This window comes from Dermacentor albipictus, chromosome 8, assembly GCF_038994185.2.
Source record: "Dermacentor albipictus isolate Rhodes 1998 colony chromosome 8, USDA_Dalb.pri_finalv2, whole genome shotgun sequence".
Lineage (NCBI taxonomy): Eukaryota > Metazoa > Arthropoda > Arachnida > Ixodida > Ixodidae > Dermacentor > Dermacentor albipictus.
In genome coordinates this window covers 73,932,456-73,952,214 of record NC_091828.1, presented here as the reverse complement: position 1 = coordinate 73,952,214, position 19,759 = coordinate 73,932,456, and the positions used below count along the sequence as shown (strand labels likewise).

At 42.9% G+C, this 19,759-nt stretch overlaps 1 protein-coding gene across 1 annotated transcript in view; it reads right to left on the bottom strand.

Annotated features, from left to right (window-relative positions):
• Nucleotides 1–323: 323 nt before the first annotated feature.
• The window catches only part of LOC135921729 (protein HID1), a 47,443-nt gene continuing 28,007 nt past the window's right edge, over nt 324–19,759 (bottom strand). Inside the window, exons 14-19 of the mRNA XM_065456030.1 lie at nt 17,439–17,541; nt 15,180–15,440; nt 12,358–12,446; nt 7,486–7,661; nt 4,852–5,010; nt 324–1,410 (exon numbers count right to left, since the gene is read on the bottom strand). Of these exons, the coding sequence (XP_065312102.1) occupies nt 1,347–1,410; nt 4,852–5,010; nt 7,486–7,661; nt 12,358–12,446; nt 15,180–15,440; nt 17,439–17,541 (852 nt within the window). The 3' untranslated portion in view covers nt 324–1,346. The remainder of the gene's footprint in view (nt 1,411–4,851; nt 5,011–7,485; nt 7,662–12,357; nt 12,447–15,179; nt 15,441–17,438; nt 17,542–19,759) is intronic.

Here is a 19,759-nt window from a genome sequence, read left to right as displayed (position 1 = left end):
GGTCTTCCTCCCAAGTACCAAACAAACGCAACGCTTCTCAGCTCTGGTGATCTGATAAGTACCAGCGTACTCAGCACGACATGGCTGATGGCCTCAGCGGCATAATTCAGTTCAGGTTGAAGGCCTTGAGCAACCGTAGAAGCAAACACAGCTCGGCACCTAACCCAGAGACGAACACTTACAGACCAATTAATGAGCCTGACTGCAGAATAGCTAACACAGAGGCCACAGGGCGGTTGTCCCTGCCCCCTATGACACTAACGGGAGCAAGGCAATGTACGCTTCACTGGTATGCTTTGCAGGCAAATAAAGAAAACATGTAATTCTTTTGTTTGCTTTTCTTATGCTTCATTCCTTGGCAAATCTTTATTCATTCATTCATCCACATGATTTTCGCAACCATCACTTGCCTTTCACATGTTAGATTTGATACAGTCACTTCAGAGGTGGAATGTGAACCGATACAACAGAACGTCTGTTGGCAATTCGCTATTCTGCGTGCACGCGAGCCAATTGTAAAATGGTGGTTCAATGAAAAAGGAAAGGAACAGCCGCATTTGGTGCTTCACGTTTTCGTCCATGCCCCAATTAAATTTGTTCAACGATGTCTACCATTTCAGCTGCAAAGTCTCACCGTGCGTCTTCACTGCCCGACAGAAATCCGGTCTGCAAATTATTCTTCGTGCCGAGTCCGAAGCTGAAAATGCATAAATATAGAAAATGCTCTGCTTGTCTATCTTGCACCATCTTGTCTGCATATCTTTTGCAGAAGCACTGTACTATGCTCCTTCTTAAAACAAGAAACCTCTGTCTAGTTCATCCCAACACAAACAGTGAAGCCGGAATAGAGCCACCTATCGACTCTATGAGTGCCAGCCCACACTTATGTTGATGAAAGCCGAAATGTGAATCAAGCTTCGACTTGAAGATCGCAGAAGCCTGTCAGCAGTTTGCAGTATGTAGTACAATGATCTAGAACACATGTAGACCGACTTGCACAAGGAACAAAATCTACGAAAAAGTTCTTGCGTGGATGAACCACTGGTTCCGGTGCTGCCCGTTTGATGCCCTGGGGAATGCAGTCTTGCGAACATGGGTGTTTGCCGTAGCGTCGTCTGCACTTGACAGCACTAAAGCCAGATGGCTTAAGCAGAACACTGCTCTGGTCGGCTATGCGGAAGACACCAAGGCCATGAGCACCCGCAAGAACACCGTGCATTGTGGGTCGGCCTATCAGGTGTCCTATAGTCACCGACGCAGGACAGTCTCGGGCCAGTGTTTGTGCGCTGCGCTTCCACGAAGTCTCTTGGTCTCAAAGCTGTCGACGAGGCAAACCACAAATGTGACTAGAGTCGCTGAATCTCGAACAACCGTACTTCCGTGTCGTACCAGATGGGTGGATCCACATTCCTGGCAAAGAAAAAAAAGGCACGTGGTGCTTAGTAGTGACACGGTGAGCCACAGCTTGCCAACTTAATCATTCAGTCAAAACTAGTTACAGTAGAATCTTGATGATAAGAATCAATAATGTAAGGAATTGGGTAATTAAGGGGTAATGTGGCAATGAAATGGCCGACTTGCACAAAACTTCTGATTTATTGACTTTTTCCCCATAATCCTAATGCTTTTTTTTACCTCATGGCGGGGGAGGAGGAAAGAGAGAAGCAGAAGGCAGAGAGGCTAACCGGACTTCATGGCAAAATACTTGCGAAATACTTGCAACTACGCAGCAGAAGGAAAACTGCACTTCTTAAGTGTGTTGCCTTTGAAATCGGGAAGTAAATTGGGCTTCGGGAGGTACTATGGCACCACTGATCGTGCAAGCATAGCTTTCTGTTGAAGCAGCGCTGCCATGTTGGTGTCACAGTAAACTTAGGAGATCAAAGATTCAGATAGCTGCAATGCTGTATTTCTCCATGCAGAAATAACAGCAACAAAAGTGAGAGCGCGAAAAGGAAAATAGCATTGCGATTCGTTACTGAAGTGACGTGGCGAGCAGGGAGCGTTCCTATTGCCTGACAAACTTGAGTCACTGGTACACTCGTCTCGTGCACATTCTGGCAGCAGCAAACTGTGCACTTTGAGTGTTTTGAGGCCGCCATTTCAATATCTGCCTGGTTATCTCGAGTTGATTTCGTTGCTGCGTCCTAGCTGCTGGTTGATGGGGACAAGAACATGATTTGCGCAAGATAAGAAAATCTGTTTACTTTTCTTTGCAGCAGTGAAGCTTCTTTCTATAGTGCAATCGGACGGGTGCAAGTCTCAAACAGCCATCAGGCACCGAAGACAAGGGAAGGTGTGGAACACAGATTTAGATGGAAGCGAATTTTGCCAATCTTGCTGATGTGGCAAGGCAGGGTCCTGTGTGATTGCTGGCTCCCGACAAAGTTAATATGTTTTCAAAAACGACCGACAAGTTGCACGATACTACACAAAGCAAAATTTTGGGGGGGTTGGAGTTGTTGCGGATTAGCGTAGGTTACCCTGGCAATAGAAATGCGACCAGAACATCGGCACAAGTGCCGGGATTGTGTGGCGGTTGATTGTTTGTATTATCTGCAGCGGCACGAAAAGCGGTTTGCAACATTTAAAATTAAGTGTGTCGCAGGTTAACAGGCTGGGACTTTTCAAAAATTCGTATCATTGTGAAATTTGTATCAGACATCATTATATCATCGATATTCCACTTGCACAAATGCAGTAGTTCTGAGAAAAGTGGTCATTATATCAGTAGTTTGTTTTATGCGCATTCATCCTTCAAAAAAGATGAATCTGGCATAAGCAATTAGTATGACTTGACACAACTTTGGTCAGAAAATCAGATTTTAAATAAATTCCTTTTTTATTTCCCGGCACAATTCTGCATCTAGCTGCAATTTTTTCGTTTAAAGAAACCTGTCTAATTCATGCGCAATGCCGATTGATTGACCAAAGGTCCCGGCTGGTGCCCATGTTTATGGGCCTATGGACCCTAGCTTTTGCTATTTTATCCTGAACTAGATCTTTGCAGCATGATTCAAGCTTGACTTGTAAGCTCATATGCACCTGACCCCAACAGTGACACTAACTGTGATTCCAATTGCAGCAGCATCTGTCTCGGCAATGATTTGCAGGGTAGCAAATGCACCGACTCTTCATCTCCTGCCAAAAACACAAATTTTCGGCCTACCTTCAGCAGATTCAGATCTGAAAATGGCAAGTCGCAATTAATGATTACTATGTTTACCCGATTTTAATGTACACCTTCCCTTCAAGTGGTCCATAAATTGCCTGCGCGTTGCAAATGCATACAAACCAAAATCGTGTTCGCTCCGTTAGCAACAGCCTACCGTCACAGCGAGTGTCGTAGTTGTGGAAAAACAAGAATGGCATCGACAATGTGTGGCTTTCATGTTTTAATTATGACAAAAAAAAAAGAATACTTATTTTATGTACTAATGTTGCGGCAACAGAGTTGCATCAAGTGTTATTTGCACTTGGAAGACTTGCGTGCGCTGTAGGACAAACTGGCGAAGTGATGAGTCAGGGTGATGTTAGCAGAGTCGTGCAAGAAATGCAGATTGTCAAACGCAGTGGATTGCACGAAGAGTGACATTTTGTGCAGTCCGTATAGACCAAACAAAGGCTGTTCGAGATTGATGGCGATGGACATGAAATGTACAGGTTTAATTTTATTTGCGATTTCCAAACTCAGAGGTATACTACATTTTCTTGTTATAAAACTTTGTGTGCATAACATTTGGGTGTGCATTTGATTTGGGGCGGCATTAGAATGAGGAAAATACTTTTAAATGAAGGAGTGGTGTGTTTGGACCTTTCCTTATGCCTCTTAATTTGGCCTGCCGAATAGTTTGATCAATTTTGCTGGTCAAGATTTTCTTAAGAGCAACTGAAATCAACTGTATTATGACTTAGAGGATGACTATATAAAAGCAGAGTAGAGTCACTCACTATATGGATTCATCCCCACAGAAAAATAGCCTTTGTTGGTCTATCCTGGTACAGTTAAATCTCGATTTAACGAACTTCAATATAACAATATCCTTGGTATAATGAAGTACTTATGTTTTTATAACTTCTTGTCCATAGAACACCATGGATATCAAACCTCAATACTATAAAGAAGAGCGTTTTATACCCGATTTCAATAGAACAGAATTTCACTGCTGCCACAAAGCAATACTGATATAATCAATAGGAAACTCTATGGACGCAGATGGTCAAGTGGTTGAATTACATGCGGCTGCTTGAGAACACCTCTCAAATCGCGTTCCGTGTGACTGACAGCGACCGCTCAGGCGGAGCGCCATCATGTTATCATGTTATATCATGTTATACAGACACAAGCTTATAGTGCTGGAGGTTGCATAATTTCGAGTTTCGTAGATGTGTTGAAGCGAGAGGCAGACGAAGCGTTCGCTCCCTGCTGTCAGCACTTTTCATGATAGCGTCGTCCCACTCCGGGCGACGCCACCAGCCGCAGACGGAGTGGATATGATAGCGTGGCTGACCTCACTTCATGCCACCATTGTGCAGATATCAATACGGCATGAATCTCTACTTTTCATTGGCATCTACTACTTTCAAGAAAACAATATTTTTTGTCATTCAAATTTCGTTTTTACAATTGCCTGATAATTCAGAAAATCTTGCGGCCCCTTCCGTGTAAGAAATATAAATTTTTGACTGTATTTATTAGCACAAAGAATTGAATTTCGGTACAATAATATTTCCATATACAGACGCAAATTGCCTATTTTGCCGACTTCATTATATAGAGATTTAACTGTATTTCAACCAGGGAACATGCACTCGAAAGAAAGTGAGAGCAAGAAGAAGGTGAGTGTGCACCTAAGATAGATGAGTCCCCACATGTAGGTCCGGAACCACATGGTGGTGCCTGCATTGGACTGGTACTTGCGAATCAAGATCGGATGTGGCACAGGCAATAGTCCAACTAGTGTTCCGTGCTGCAGGAACTTCAGGATCTCGCTCTCGTCTGTCAGGCCTCTGCACAATGCAACATCTAGTGGTCAGCAGGGAGGCGTGGGGGGGGGGGGGGGGTGTCACTTGCATACAGGCTTGCAACAGCAGGTCCCTTTTACTGTGCTAGCAATTTCAAGCTCTAACCTAACTTGAAGCTATGTAAAATAAGCCATCAGTCACCACCCAAGTTGCTGGCACACGCTAACTTGAAGAAGCTGAGCAGAAGTTCACATTTAATAAAATTAGCCATCTAAGCTAGTGCGGAGATGCATCATTACAACATCATTACAGGTTTGGTGCAAAATATTGAAGGATGCATTAGGGTTTTATCAAGTACTGCAGCTATTCATATAACTGTACTGTGCACATACTCATAAGCATCTTTTATGTCAAAGACAAGAACAAGGATTTAAGATCTCCACTCTCAAATCTTGGGCACATGCAAGACTTAAGGCCGTGAAACAAACCGTCAAGCGCTTACAGATCCGAAGAAGGGGCCCTGGAGGCCCCGACTTCCCCCCAAGATGTGCCAGCTAAGAGTATATTTAGCATGCAGCGAGAACCCCACCCATTCCCCTGTTCTCTGTATCCTTTGATGAAGGCCCTCCTCACTGGAGGCTACTCTGGATCTGCCCCTACTGTCAAGATCCCTATGCTTTTCCTGCCTATCGGCAGTACAGAAGTAAAAATGTTGCTTTTTTAGCAAGTGTTTCTAAAAAATGTGTGTGCGCATGCACCCGCGCATGCATGCACGCATGTGTACATGTTTCAGTCGTATGTGTTTATGAATAAATAGACACTCATTGGTAAGTGCAGATAGAACATTAAAGGTAAGTCCAAATGTTACCAACTACTGATACAGTAGATTTATGTTAACTTGACAAAAGTTAATTAGATTTTTCAATTAATTCCATTCCGATTGACGCTCCTGGCTGGCACCCATGCATTGCTATGGGCCTAAACTTTCGTTATTTCAATCCTAAACTTGGCCTTTGCCAGATAATTCGAGCTAGACCGGTCAGCATGCATGTGCCAGGCCCCTATGGTGACTCTATTAGTGACCCCTCAATTGGCAGCGTCTGTCTCTACAGAGCTTAAGGGACAGTGAATGAATTGAACACACATGATATCCCGCTGAAAATGGCTATTTTCAGTCTGCGCTAGGAAGATTTGTAAGCAACAACGGTTGCTCAAAAAGTCTGATTACGATATTTACATGATTCTAACGTGCGCCTTTCTTTCTTTTTTTTTTGTTTTTTGTTTCAAGAAAGTAGAGCCACAAACCGCCCTTGAAGCGTTCGTATGGTCTGCCGCATAACACGGTTGTTTTGCAGAAAAGTCGACTAAAAATCCCTGCGGCGAAGCTGACTTTATGAAAACGTCTGCTATTGTGCAACGCATGTCCGACCCTTGCCTGCATTCTTTTTTTTTTTCGCATAAAAAATCGGGTCGCATAAGGTTTTTACTTTATTTAGTAACTTTAACGACATTTCTAGGTTTATTTATACTGTGGACGCATAGAAAGCGAGCTTGCATTTGATTTTAGGGAGCATTAGAATCGAGCAACTATTGCCAAATGAATCAGTAGTGCTTTTATGCGTTTCTTCCAGATCTTGTTTAATTCGACCCGCCGGTTAATTCGATCAATTTCATCAATCCTGTCAGGATTGCATTAACGGAAGTCGACTTTTCAGATATTTATTGCATTCGTTATAAGTGGGTTAAACTGTACCCTCCTCCGGCAAACACCTATCTCGCACGAAAGGGTGTGGCTGCTCCTATTAATGCGATAGGCGCAGTTACGAAATTTCGCCCGCCTTTTGATTTGTCCATTTGTATCGAACCTCTCTCATTAGGTGACCAAAGTTGTCTACTAGCTTGGACGACTATGCGCTGGGTGCTGTCTTGCTGAGCTGCAACACGGGTCATTGAGTATGCGGCCGAAGAGACAACTTGCTGCTGTCTGGCCAAAGGCGCAACTAGGGTCACTGGGTGCAGACTTAGACACTGTGTGTGTGATACTGGTATGTGCCCATTCTCGGCCAACCACCCAGAATGGATGCGGCAAGAGAGAGAGAAATACAGTAGAAGAGAGGAAAGGCAGATGGATGTGGCAAGGTAGAACAAGGGGTATGGAGCCTTAAATATATTACATCGATAGTGACTCATCAACAACAGACACCGCCACGTGAAGCGCTGCTGTGTGATGGAGGAGAGCCGCTGCAATGACACTGTAGCTAGAATACTAGGGATACTATCAAGTCTCAATTGGGGCGCAGTGATTACAAAATGATACACTGTGTACGGGCATCATTTCGCATTGTGTTTGGCAGTGAGACAGACACGTCGAGTCTGCAGTGTCAATATGGTGTGTCGCTACACTTAATTTGTGCTAATTGCATTAATGTGGACATTCATCATGAGATGGGCTTTGCCGGGCTCCTTTTGCTTCTAGAAATAGAAGAATGCATGCACGCGCACAGAGAGGGAAGCACTGACTTGTCGATGCAGATCTTCTCGACCTGGGGCACCAGAACTTGCAGCAGGCGCATGATGGTCTGCAGGGGAAGCTTCTGCTTCCACGATGCCACCCACTCGGGCGTCGGGCCGCGCCACTCCTCGTCGTTGCTCCCGGCACGCACCAGCCCTCCTCCGCCGCCACCCTTGGAAACACTCTGCATAAGGATATCGATAACAAAGAAGTTGGGGGCACCTCCGTCTCACTGCATGATGACTGACGTCTATCTGCAACAGAGAAGAGGCATCCTGCTCGTGACTTCTGCAGAATCTTGCTTTTAATAAATGAATTAATTAAAGGCAGACAGTTGGCCTAGCTGGCCTACAGATCTGAGCCACTATAGCATGGCTCATAATCGGATCGTGATTCTGGTGCATAATGCACAAATTTATTTCATTCAAGGACATGTTCCAGTGCAGATAAGAAGAATGAAAAGAGGTGGAAAGACAAAAGGACAGAAAAGGTAGAGTGCAGGTTTACCTGTTCTGCCGTGCTTTTGTCTCTGCACCTTTCTTCATTTTTCTTATGCACTGGAACATGTCTTTGAATGAAATAAATTCAAGCATTATGCACCAGAATCACGATCTGATTATGAGCCACGCTATAGTGGCTCCGGATTAACTCTGGCCACCCGAGGTTCTTCAATGTGTTCTTTAGCGTGCACACGAGTGCTGCATTTCAGCCCCATCGACATGCAGCCACCGTGGCTGGGAACCGAACCACCAACCGTGCTCAGCAGCGAAATTCCTTAGCCATAGGGCTACCCTGATTTTTTTCATTTTGAACCTGCCGAGCCATAGGCAAGCATTTTATCTAGTGTGCACTCCGCTCTGCTAAGCACTACACAAACAGCATGGGCCATGATACAACTTTCTCACAACAGAGGACTGGACTCAAGGCTGCAAGTGACGTTGCTGTGTTGATGACTAGTGTTCGTCACAGCACTATTTTTGTCGTTGCCGTCATCATTTTCTACGTTTCTTTGGGTCTGCTTGTTCCTTTCCCAAGCGCAGGGTAGCAGGCTAGAGTGCACAAGCTCAGGCCATACCCTCTGGCTTTTTAAAAATAAGCTTTTTCTCAGTTTTTCTGCTAGGCACGCATCCACTAATACCTTGTGGCAAGCTAAGAATTCTGTACAAGCTCTGCCTCAAAACCTCACTGCATCTGCCTGCGCCTCCATGCTAAAAAATGTAGTACCTGAGAAATGCTTCTGTTGTGATGTCAAAGAAATGAGCAAACATAATTAACTGGTAAATTCACATTGGTTCTCTTTCAGTTGGACAGTGGTGTATTTTCCAGCCCGTTCTTATGTTTCTTTTTTGTTATTTATTTACTTCAGAACGCCTTACAGAGAAGAGTGAGGGATAAGAATGAATATACAAAGAGTAAACATTAACGAAGCACAGATGTACACCAATTTGACAACTGATACATCCAAGACACCGAACTATATAACCAAGTTCTCACACCCTCTGGACATACTAATATGGCTCTTTTTGCTGGCTCATGACTTCGCTTGAATGCAGTAGCATTTGTTGCTGTCTTCAAGTGCGGCTGTGGCTGGTTGTTCTTAGCGACGGCTCTTATGCAGGAAGCAACACACAGTCAGCTTTCACCATTGCAGCCGTACAAACTCCTAGCTAACCTCCAACAAGGAGCCAGTATAATGCAATGTTAGAAACAAAAATTACAGATTACTGTTAAAAAAATAATGCACATAAAGCTTTTTTTCTCTCTTGAATAACAATATGCAAGTAACCTTTATATTAAAATCATTTGTTATTTATGTTACAAAGCGAATTCGAGGCTCTGACACACATTGCATTGGATTTACACTTGATATCGACTATGCGATTGGCCGCCGGCCGTCATCGTTGCACTAAAGCCATTTCGGGACTCCCCTCAAAAGGCCCCTCGCGAGGTCTGGCAATTTTGAGCCCACAAGTGCCTTGCATACAATGTGCGATAACAATCATGTCTGCTAAGTATTACGTCGCTATATGCCACAGAAAGAGATGAACTTTGAAACCGAACGCCATTTGCCCTTCTCCTCTCAAGCGCCGTGCTCTCAGCCGGAGAGTCTACGAATATTGGACATGCGGGCCTCCGTACATCGCACTGCTGTGACATTGCTCGTAGTGAATTGTGACTTTGAGAATTATTCAAGACAACATCTGTTATTTGTGTAATCTGTCCCTTAAGTAGACAAATTAAAATTTAGATAAATAATAAAACACACAGACCGAATGTCTGTGTGTTCTTGTTTTACTTCGCACCGCAGCAAGAGAGATGTATGTACTTCCGCTTCGTCTGCTTGTTCCCACGCCGTGCAGTCGTGTGCACAGACACCGAAACAATGACATTTTCTACCATGTTCCAGCACGGGATCATGCTCTGTGATCTGCTTGTGTCTGCCTCGATATTCGTGTAGCACTGACTTATACCACTAGTCAGCTGTCCTAGTGCGCAGTGCACAAAATCGTGCACTGTGCGAAATGAGACAATCACAACAGCTTGCATGCAACGCCATCAGCGGAAGTGCACTGTACAGAAAAAAAGCGAGAAAAAAAGATTGAAGGTGAGGCCCGTGATGTATGCATCACATGATCCTCAAGCTCTGGTATGGGAGAACACAGGGGATAACTTTTGCTTGTGGAGGCTAGATGGGGCAAGTGGAGAGAGCGCCTCCCTTGGCAGTGGCCCTTGCCTCCTGAAATCATGGGTGCGCTGCACTGAAATATTTTTATTTCGACTATTAATGGACCAATTTGAAAAATTTTTTGTGCCACAACGTTCCCTACTTCCAGCTTATAACCGAAATTTGCTCCGTGGCCTGGTGAGGGGCCCTTTAACAGCTTCACTGTAAAATATGGTGCGAAACAGTCTTGGAAACAGTTGTTGGAATTTGAGATTAGAGAAATCGATGCAGGGCGTTGGTACACCCTACAGTCGCCGACCGATAAACCGGACATCGATAATCCGGACATGCTCAGTAATTCGGACAGCTCCGCGGTACAACCAATGGCCCCATAGAATTAATGTGTAAAGACAACCGCTAGCTTTACATTCGATCATCCGGACTCCGTCTGTGGCTGTAGCGTGCACCAAGTTAGTCACCATTATCTTCTCTGGCAACCTCGACGAGACACCAAGTATGGCCTCAGAGATTACATGCTAAACGGTAATCTGGTGCCACCTACCACAACGAGCTCAAATGCGGACATCATTCACGACCTGCTAGGTGAGCCGATTACTGCCGCCATTAGATTTGAAGACTTTGCAGATGTCGACAGCATAGTTTCATCGTATGCTGAACTGAACGATTACGAAATAATCGAGCATGTCCTCCCACCATCAAACAATGACTCTGACTCGGATGATGATGTGCCGTGTGCTCTAGGGCCTTCCACATGCGGATCTGACTCAAGCTTTTGCAGTCCTTGCTTCGGCGTACAGCGAAATTCAAAATTGGCAGAAATACAGGCGGACGTGGTTGCACTTAAGCGGAAATGTATGCAGCAACGCATCGATCACTTGTTCCTTGCACAGGTGCCTTAGAATGTAAATAAAGTGATCTTTTCACATTCATTTTTTCGGACATACGATAGTTCGGACATATTTACGTTCCTCGTGGAGTCCAAATTATCGGTCGTTGACTATAGTAAAACAAGAAACTGATGGCAACCGCTACCAATCACATGATGCGGGCCAGCCTTTAAAATTTAACTATATACCTGACTGCCCGCTATTTGTGGTAAAAGTGATGGACCTTAAAACAAAGTTTCACCGCAACCACAGCAGCAACAACAACAAAATAAATAAATAAATAAATAAATAAATAAATAAATAAATAAACAAGAGACAAGTGGAGGACAAACTCTGTTCAAGCCAACCAGAAACAGACACTGCTCACCCCACCGAATAATGCTGTCGCTAAGGAAATGGGATGTAGACATGGCTGTACGGATTACAAGTTTATGGGAAATGCCAGGGTTGAGACCAGGGTAATCTTTTACTACTTACAACTAGCTTAGTATGGTAGTGTGCTGTCATTATTGTAAAAAAGCAACCCTTGAGACATACTCTCTACGCCTTCATAGCCCTTTGAGCGCCGGATGTCTTTCCATGGTGAACCAAACTCGGATTTCAGTATAAGAGTTGAAATTAGCAAACTTTTAGATTCAAATGGTATTTACTAGCAACAAGCTGCAAGACATTGTACCAAGTATCTTTACCTTAACAATCAAGTGACACTTAATAATCATGCTGATGTAATGGTTTGACCTTGTAGCCGCAATTTCACATACCTCACTGTCAACATAATGGAGTCCACCGAATGAGGGTTCATAAAGAGCTCATGAATATCTGGATCTTTCAAAAACCATATCATTTTTTGCACAGGTTGGCCATGCCAAAAACTAGAGATGCAAGCTCTGAGAGGACGTGATCAACACTAGTAAATGTAACAAATAAGCTTTACCGTGCTGCTGTCAGATGGAAGCAAAAGCAATCATGCGATTTCACTTTATCTCTTTCGTATAGAGGGCCTGACCAGTACATGGTGGGTTTGACATTTACGGATTATCTCCGGAGCAACACATGGAGTGGGTAGAAATTGTGCCACGGCTTTTCTTGAACATGGCACATAAAAGGTCTTAAAAATCTCTATTTACAATCCTAGATGGTTTTTCTCAATCAAGTTCTTTACAGTGGATAATTATTTGTTCCAGAGGATCTTATGGCACAGAATTTCGGACTCAGTTTGCAGATAAAGCAGACTTGCAGCTAGAACGTAATGTGGGGCCTACAGGACGAAAGCAGAGGGTTTGGCAGGTCGGGCAAGGCCCACTCACCCGAGGCGGTGACTTCTCCACAGGACTTGTGGCTGTGCTGCCTGTTGGCGAGGATGCTGGATGCGCCGGCTCAGTCATTTTTTCTAGGCCTGCACAGTGTAACACACATTGCTGAGTAACTAATACATTTCGTTAATGAAGCAGTGAAAAGCACAATTCGCTTGTTTAGTAGTTTAACAGCTAGGGCTAGTCGGTAAAATTTTCTAGTAAAACATTACACACAGGACTGAACACTACCAAGTTCTTATGTATAGGCACTTTATGTAAGTTCAAGCTTGCCTTAAGCTATGTACTTGCTTAGTATTCGATTCTTTTGGTCTCATTGTTAAGCTTTCTTTATTGCAATTTTGATAGTAAATTGGCATTATTTGATTTTTTGTGAAATATATTGCAGTTTTCATGTATTGCTGTTCTTTCTTTTTTCAACATGATTCAATTCTGTGACCTTTAAACCGATGTCTCGTGCTTAATACCACTATTTGCAAATTTGCCTGCTCTTTGTTACCATATGTTGTATTTAAGCCACTCTACTAGCTATTAGCTATGGGCCTAAACATTTTGCATGCATTTTTTCCATGCATAAAGGAAATAAAAAAATTAATGAACGAGTGAATGAAAGGCACAGACAAACTCAAGTCCTGCTTAATTTCTATTGGGACGTGCAAGCTTACACACTTAGAAAAAATAGGACAATCACTTTCACTGAAGAAACTAAAACACCAGTCACCTACTGCCAAGAAAATAACACACCATCAATAGCTTGCAAAGAACTTGACAATGGAAATTCTTTTCAGGTCTGGGAAACAGGGCATGCTAACACAAGCCCTACAGTCACGTGACATTTCAGCTGCCTCGACAATGCACTGGTCAAGGTTTCTGTACAAAATTGCACACTTTTCAACACTACTGCAGACAACCTGTTCTATTTTTCTTGAGGGTATATGTAAGCTTATATATTAGAAATAAAAAAAACTGTTGGAAGTACAGTAGTACTTTTTCTTCTGTGTGTTCCGTTGCTAAGGGAAGCTAATGAGTTTGATCTCAGTAAAAGCAAAACACCATTCCATTTGGTCAAGAGAAGAATAAGAATGTAAAAAAATAATGCTGGTGGGCCTATTCATAACCACTGCTGGTGTATAACAAATGGTCACAGTCATTTAACAGAAGACAAAGTGTCTTTATGTTATTTACATGATTGCACTTTTACATTGCACAGACAGGTCACTTGAAATGGAGATTAGAAAGAGCAAGATGGTGGGACGGGCTATTTGATTCATGTTCATTGCAATGGATTTTTTTAAGTGCTACAGCCAACACGCACAAAGAAAGGTAAGAAATGAAATGAAGTGGATTAAAACCATTGCACTGGCCTCGTGCACAAGATATCTCCTCGCCAACACCTCGACCCCATCCCCACCCCTTTATCAATGGCAATGTCAAGATATCCCTTTACAGACCTATCACATGCACCTCCTGTACAAAATGCTCCTCCGGCAGGGTGAGGTGTTTTGTGACATGGAAGTGTCCAAGGAAAGCTAAGGTAGAAACATGGATACAAAGGACGTGGAAGGAGAGGTGGACTATAGATGCGGCCATTCTCTTATGCACGCATACCTGTACCCTTTGACGAACTCTTGTTGCCGTGTTCTTCGATTGTCGTTGACTATAGTTCTTAGGATGCAAGTAGTTCATCACTGTTTTCATTTATCGCCAGTATGACAGAAATACGCCCTTTCAAAAAGTGCCAAAGCTGGCTTTCTCGTAATATACAATCGCTTAAAACTTGGCAACCAGTATATCGTTAAACGAGCTATGTTTATCGTACGTCTGGTGCGTTGCTCTCGCTTCTGCGCAGTGCCCCTTATCATACCTATTGAATGAGTGCACAGCTTTTCAACTTAGAAGGCATTAAAAATTCCAAGTTAAGAGGGCTGCAGTTTCAGTTAGCTTGTAGTTCAAATTGAAAAGCGCATGCTGAAAAAGCATGAACAATCCAAAAAAGAAGCAAGGTTTCTTTCTCCAATCTTGGTAAAAGAACACAGCCCTACAAGTATATGCAATGCTTTCTAAGCAAGAAGTGCTTGGTTCTTGCTTTGACAAAAGGCGAGTCAAGAGTATGCGCTTGTATCTGTGTTTTTCTGATTCTGCTGTCCCATTTCTTGTTATAAAATAAGTTTTTCATGTTCGATTCAATTCAGTCCTGCCATTATTCAATTCGTATTAAATTCTGTCTCAAAAATCACTATTTCCACGCCTCTAGAAAAGAGCGGGCTACATGGAGCAAGCTTTCAAGACTGACTTCGCGGCACAGAAATAGGCGCAGCAGCATGACGTCAATTGTCTGCTGGCTAGACTATAGGGAGCGAAAAAGAGCCAGTTGCTAACGCGTGTTTCCTGCATAGCTGTCAGTGTTGCCAGACTCAAGGAATGTGTTTTTGTAGAACCAAAAATTCTAAAAAGGGCTTTCATTATATTATTTGTTCTGAATTGCCAAGAAACTTGAAAAAAAATTTATACATGCATTTACAAACAATTATTACTCTTTTTATGCACTTTGCCAGAAGTTTGAGGGAGATCGCTCCCCGCGACACCTGGCGAGTGCACCTCACAGGTTTGCCAGCCAAATTTTTTTTGGCTGCACCAAGTTGGCAGCGGGCGTACACCACTGGGTGAAACTCGGCGCTTGATGCCAGTTTTTTGCTCCATCAAGGCTGGCCTTAATAAGGTTCAATTGTATACACAAAGGAGCGAACAGGGTCGTCACAGAGCTGTTTTCCGCTACACTAAGAAGCACACGAGAATGCCAAGCTTGGACTCCGTACGTGGCGTGGCCGCTAGAGTGGCATTGAGGCTGGACGAAGGTGGCACCTCCTCCGGCGGCTGGGTCTCGGACTCCGCAGTGGGCGTCGTCGGTGGGGGGTTGGCCTCCTCACAGGGCGTAGTCGGGACGCTGGGTGTGGGACCCTTGCTGCGGGAGCGCTTGCTGAGCGAGCGCTCGATTGTGCCCTGCTCGGTGGGCAGGTTCGCAAGTGCGTGGAACACGTGCCTCTTCCGGATGACCGTGTAGACCAGGTTTGAGTTGCCTGCAATGGAGCAAGGGTTGCATCATGGCAACATGAAGGTGCAGCCACATTCTCAGTCCCTGACTTTCATCGTATACTCGCTAAATGAGCACTCATTCGCTGCTCGCTAAACCAGCAGAGGCTGATGTGAAGAAATAAAGCAAGCGGTTAAACACTGTTCACGGCAGTGTTGCATTCACGTCACGCCTCCCTTCGTCAGTATGGGAACAAAAACACGCTTAATGTTTTCCACACCTTGCACCTGCACCTCAATAAATATTTATCAATGGTTCATCCGTAATTTTTGACAATATATATTAGCAAACATAAAGGGATGGCGGCACAAAAACGTACGATAAGTAGGTAAGTCAACATTACTGGTATCACAGAGTTTCCTACAAAATTTATCAGAACAATCTCTGCAACCAGTGTGTGCGAGTGGTGCAAGCAGGACGGTTCAGCCAGCATGAGAATAGTGGCTAGTACATAGATTTGTCTAAACTTCGTTCTTCCAGCTCCAAACAGCTTTGTAACAGTACAAACTGATCACACTCAACAAAATGTATTGCATTATAGTATTAATGCAACAATTCACAATGATTATGCATGTCCGCAAAGACATACTGTGTTCATGCATTTAGAAAAATAAGATTGCTTAGAAAGATTAAGCATTTTAAATAACAGCACACAAACATGTGAAGCCACAACACAAACAAAGCAAATCCATGTACGCTATTTGTCATTCCCACGGTAGCTGAACAATTACAGCACAAGAGTTTCCTTTAGTAATTTTTATGGCAAACTCTGTGACTAAGCCTTCTAGGTACAGATCAAGTGACAGCTGTACATATATGTTAGCTTTATTGAGAAACTGCACTAATGGCCCAGCATGTTGCTTGAGATGTTGGGCAAGATACAAAGACATGCACACCCTGATCACACACATGCAATCACATGGAACATATACACGCACGCACATTAAGTCTAAAATAACAGAGCGCAAGTACAGTGGAATAGTATATAGAAAAATAACCTCTGTAAATAATTGTGCTAGCTCAAATGCAGTACAACACATCTCTCCTTTCCATCAGTTCCAGCAGCTGCAGCATGTTCAACGCAGAAAATTTAAACCCTTAGTTTATTGCGTCATTTGGAAAAAATAGAATGTAGATTGTTTCTCTAAGCACCTACCACTGATAATTAACTATTAAATTTCCTAAAAAATGCCACACTGCACACACATGCTAACCCTTCTTGCCAGTGGGAGCAAAACCTTTGAATGACGCATGACAGCACAAAGTAGTTCAAATCTTTGTGCCTGATAAATAAGCCATCAAAAACGTAACTATTCAAACTACTTTGTAGATGAGACTGATGCACAGAACTTTATTCTGTGGATTGCAACAGAAGAAATAAAGAAAGGATTTGTGGTCTGAGGGCATATGCATTCTTTTTCATATTCGTAGTATGTATTATAGAGACCTAACACAAATAGCTGCTGTTCTAGTTTATATGAAGAGTGAGAAATGGAGTTCAGCTGGTCAGGCAACGTGCGGAACGGGTAGCCCGAAGTCTATTAGAGAAACAGAATGGATGGCATAGAAATATAAATGCAATTGAACGCAGGAGAGGTTTAAATGGCATGATGAGATCAGCAAACGTACAGGTATACAATGGAGTCGACTGACTACGGACAGGGTAACTGGAGATGCTGGAAGAGGCCCATGACCAATAATGCACATAAAGATGCTGATGACGATGATTTCTCAGACAAGCCATTCTGCAACAACCATGTATTTCAACAGTATTCTATAATGCAAGAGCAACCACGGGCAGCGTCATGATTGTCCAGCAACTGTCACCTTCTACAATGCGCAGTTATCATTACTAAAACTTCCTGTACAAACAATACCAAATCTGAATACTGGACATCTTCAGCCACCTCGCGTATCTCAGGTCTACATAACCAATGGTCAAAAACAACACGTTGCACGGAGGCTTTTGTGCTGTCGTGCTCACCGTCAAACTGGTACTGGATGATGTTGTTGAAGATCTCCAGCAGAAAGAACACCAAGTGGTGGTTGGTTGGGTTTGAGTAGAGAAACCATGGTGTGCTGAATGCCTGCACGACAGTGTGTGACACAGGCATCAAACAATGGACAGCTACCTTTACTGAAAAATGTTCTGAGAGGGACACTAAACAAGAGTAGTACTGTTAAGGTATCGGGACACTCTTGACACGCCAATTTTTTTTTTTTTTTAAATTGGGTTTTTCACTTTTAGGTTTTCATGCAACCCCACACAGTTATTTACATATCAGAGAAACAACCATGGCTCTACCTAGTGTCATTCAAAAGTTACAGGTTAATTTATAGCGTACACCATACTCGGTGAAACCGAAGATGACAAATTTCGGTTTCACTTTTTATATTACTTTCTTCTTCAAGAATAATAATATCAGTTTTGTATTATTTCTTGCTCATATCAATTATATGCTGTGAAAAACATAATATTTTACTATATTTTGCTAATGCTTTGCTCATATAAGGGGGTGGGAAGGGAGTGGTATACCTGTAGGAAACATTCACACTTGAGAAGCACTGGGATTCAAAGCGGATGGAAGCATTTACTGGTCAGCAGTCGAGTAAGCAAGAGACAGAGTATTGGTGAAAAAGAAGGGTTCAAGGAAAGACACGCAAAATGCTTGACTGCCACTGATGTAGTAAAGCCTAATTGGAACAAGCAGACTGGTTACTATTTTTCACCACCTCGTACCAAGGGTACTCCAATCGAAATCATAATTGTCATCATTGGTGAAGGATTTCAAAAAACATGTACGTGAGCCTACCAATTCTTATGTTTCGCCTCTTTGATGCTGTCTGCCACTGTAAGAGCGAAAGCCTCACAACTTTAGATGTGTTGCTGCAAACTGGAGTTGAACCAGGTCCATTCGGTGTTAAAGCTTGCCACGTGAAATACCACTCTCTTCTCATAAAGGCATCTTGCCAGTAAGCTGACAAAGCAATGAAAGAATAATGAGAGCTGATAAGCGGGCAAAACATGACAAGGAGTAACTTGAGATAAAGCGTGAGAGAACGGGTAGGACAACAGATGGGAACATAGACGCAGCGCTGCTATCAACTCTTGATGCTGGTGTGTGCAGTTTGAAGCGCTCTGTCTTTGTTCCCTTCTGCAGTCCTGCGTGCTCCCTTGTGCTTTACCTCAAGTTATGCAGTACCAACTAGCCCGCCAGTCTGTTCTTTTGAACGACAAGGAGGACGCTTAAAGACAGCCTTACTATAAGCCTGGAGTGTATTAATCCACTGACGACTTTACTTTCATGTGTATATTGCAGCTTATAGGTATTCTTTATTCTTGTTTTTCTCAAAATGCGAATTTGTTCCTTTTTGTGTTGCCATCATAGATAAAGTTTTATTCAATGACAATTTTAAAAAACAATTCCATGCTGTTTAATTACATTTCAAGTCATGCAATGAACTAGAATGATTGAATTCCACTTCTAACATTTCATATTACGGCCAGTGTTCACAGAATATAGGCTTGAGAAAAGGCAGTCTTCCTGTGTGTTTTTAGTTTTTTATATATAAGTCCCCAAACACCCCCTACATAATTTTTTATTCTACTTAATTGCAGAGCTTATAGGTAGCCCTAAATAAACTCCAAAGCATTATAGGATAGAGCAATTGGTTTCAATGGTGCAAATGCTCGCGTGAGGAGCAAGCCTGGCACTTTTTAAAGAAATACAATGAATTAAAATATGATGAAATATTTGTTTTGAACCTTTAAACTCATAAATAACATTAAGACGATCTTCCTAACAAGGGTCAGCAATACAGTAATTTTATTCCCTAAAATTTTTTTTTCTCCAAAGTGTCATTATACTTTAAGGGACTGACAACCAATTTTCATAGTACCTATTTGTTTTAAATTAATGGAAAGCTTACTGGCCAGAGTGTCTAATCATGAATTGGTGACACGGAAAACGCCGTGGAACATTTCTTATCAGAATTTCTTTATCTGCAGTGAGGATGCAGTGGTTCAGTGGAAGCATGCTGAAAACGGTGATAGGTGAGTATGATAGCGATCATACGCCGGCATTAATGGGAGGCAGATGACAAGTGCGGCCATAGCTCTGAGAAAGTATTATTTTGTTTATCAAGCCGATGTTCCTGCGATTCATGTTTTACGAAGTGTTAAGGTATTTCTGCGATGAAAGCTACATGTTTTTGTGGTTTCCTGTCCAACTGCTTCAGTATTTAACCAGTCAAAACTAAACAAATCAGATTGAAAACGAAATGACACTGTTACGCGTGACATAC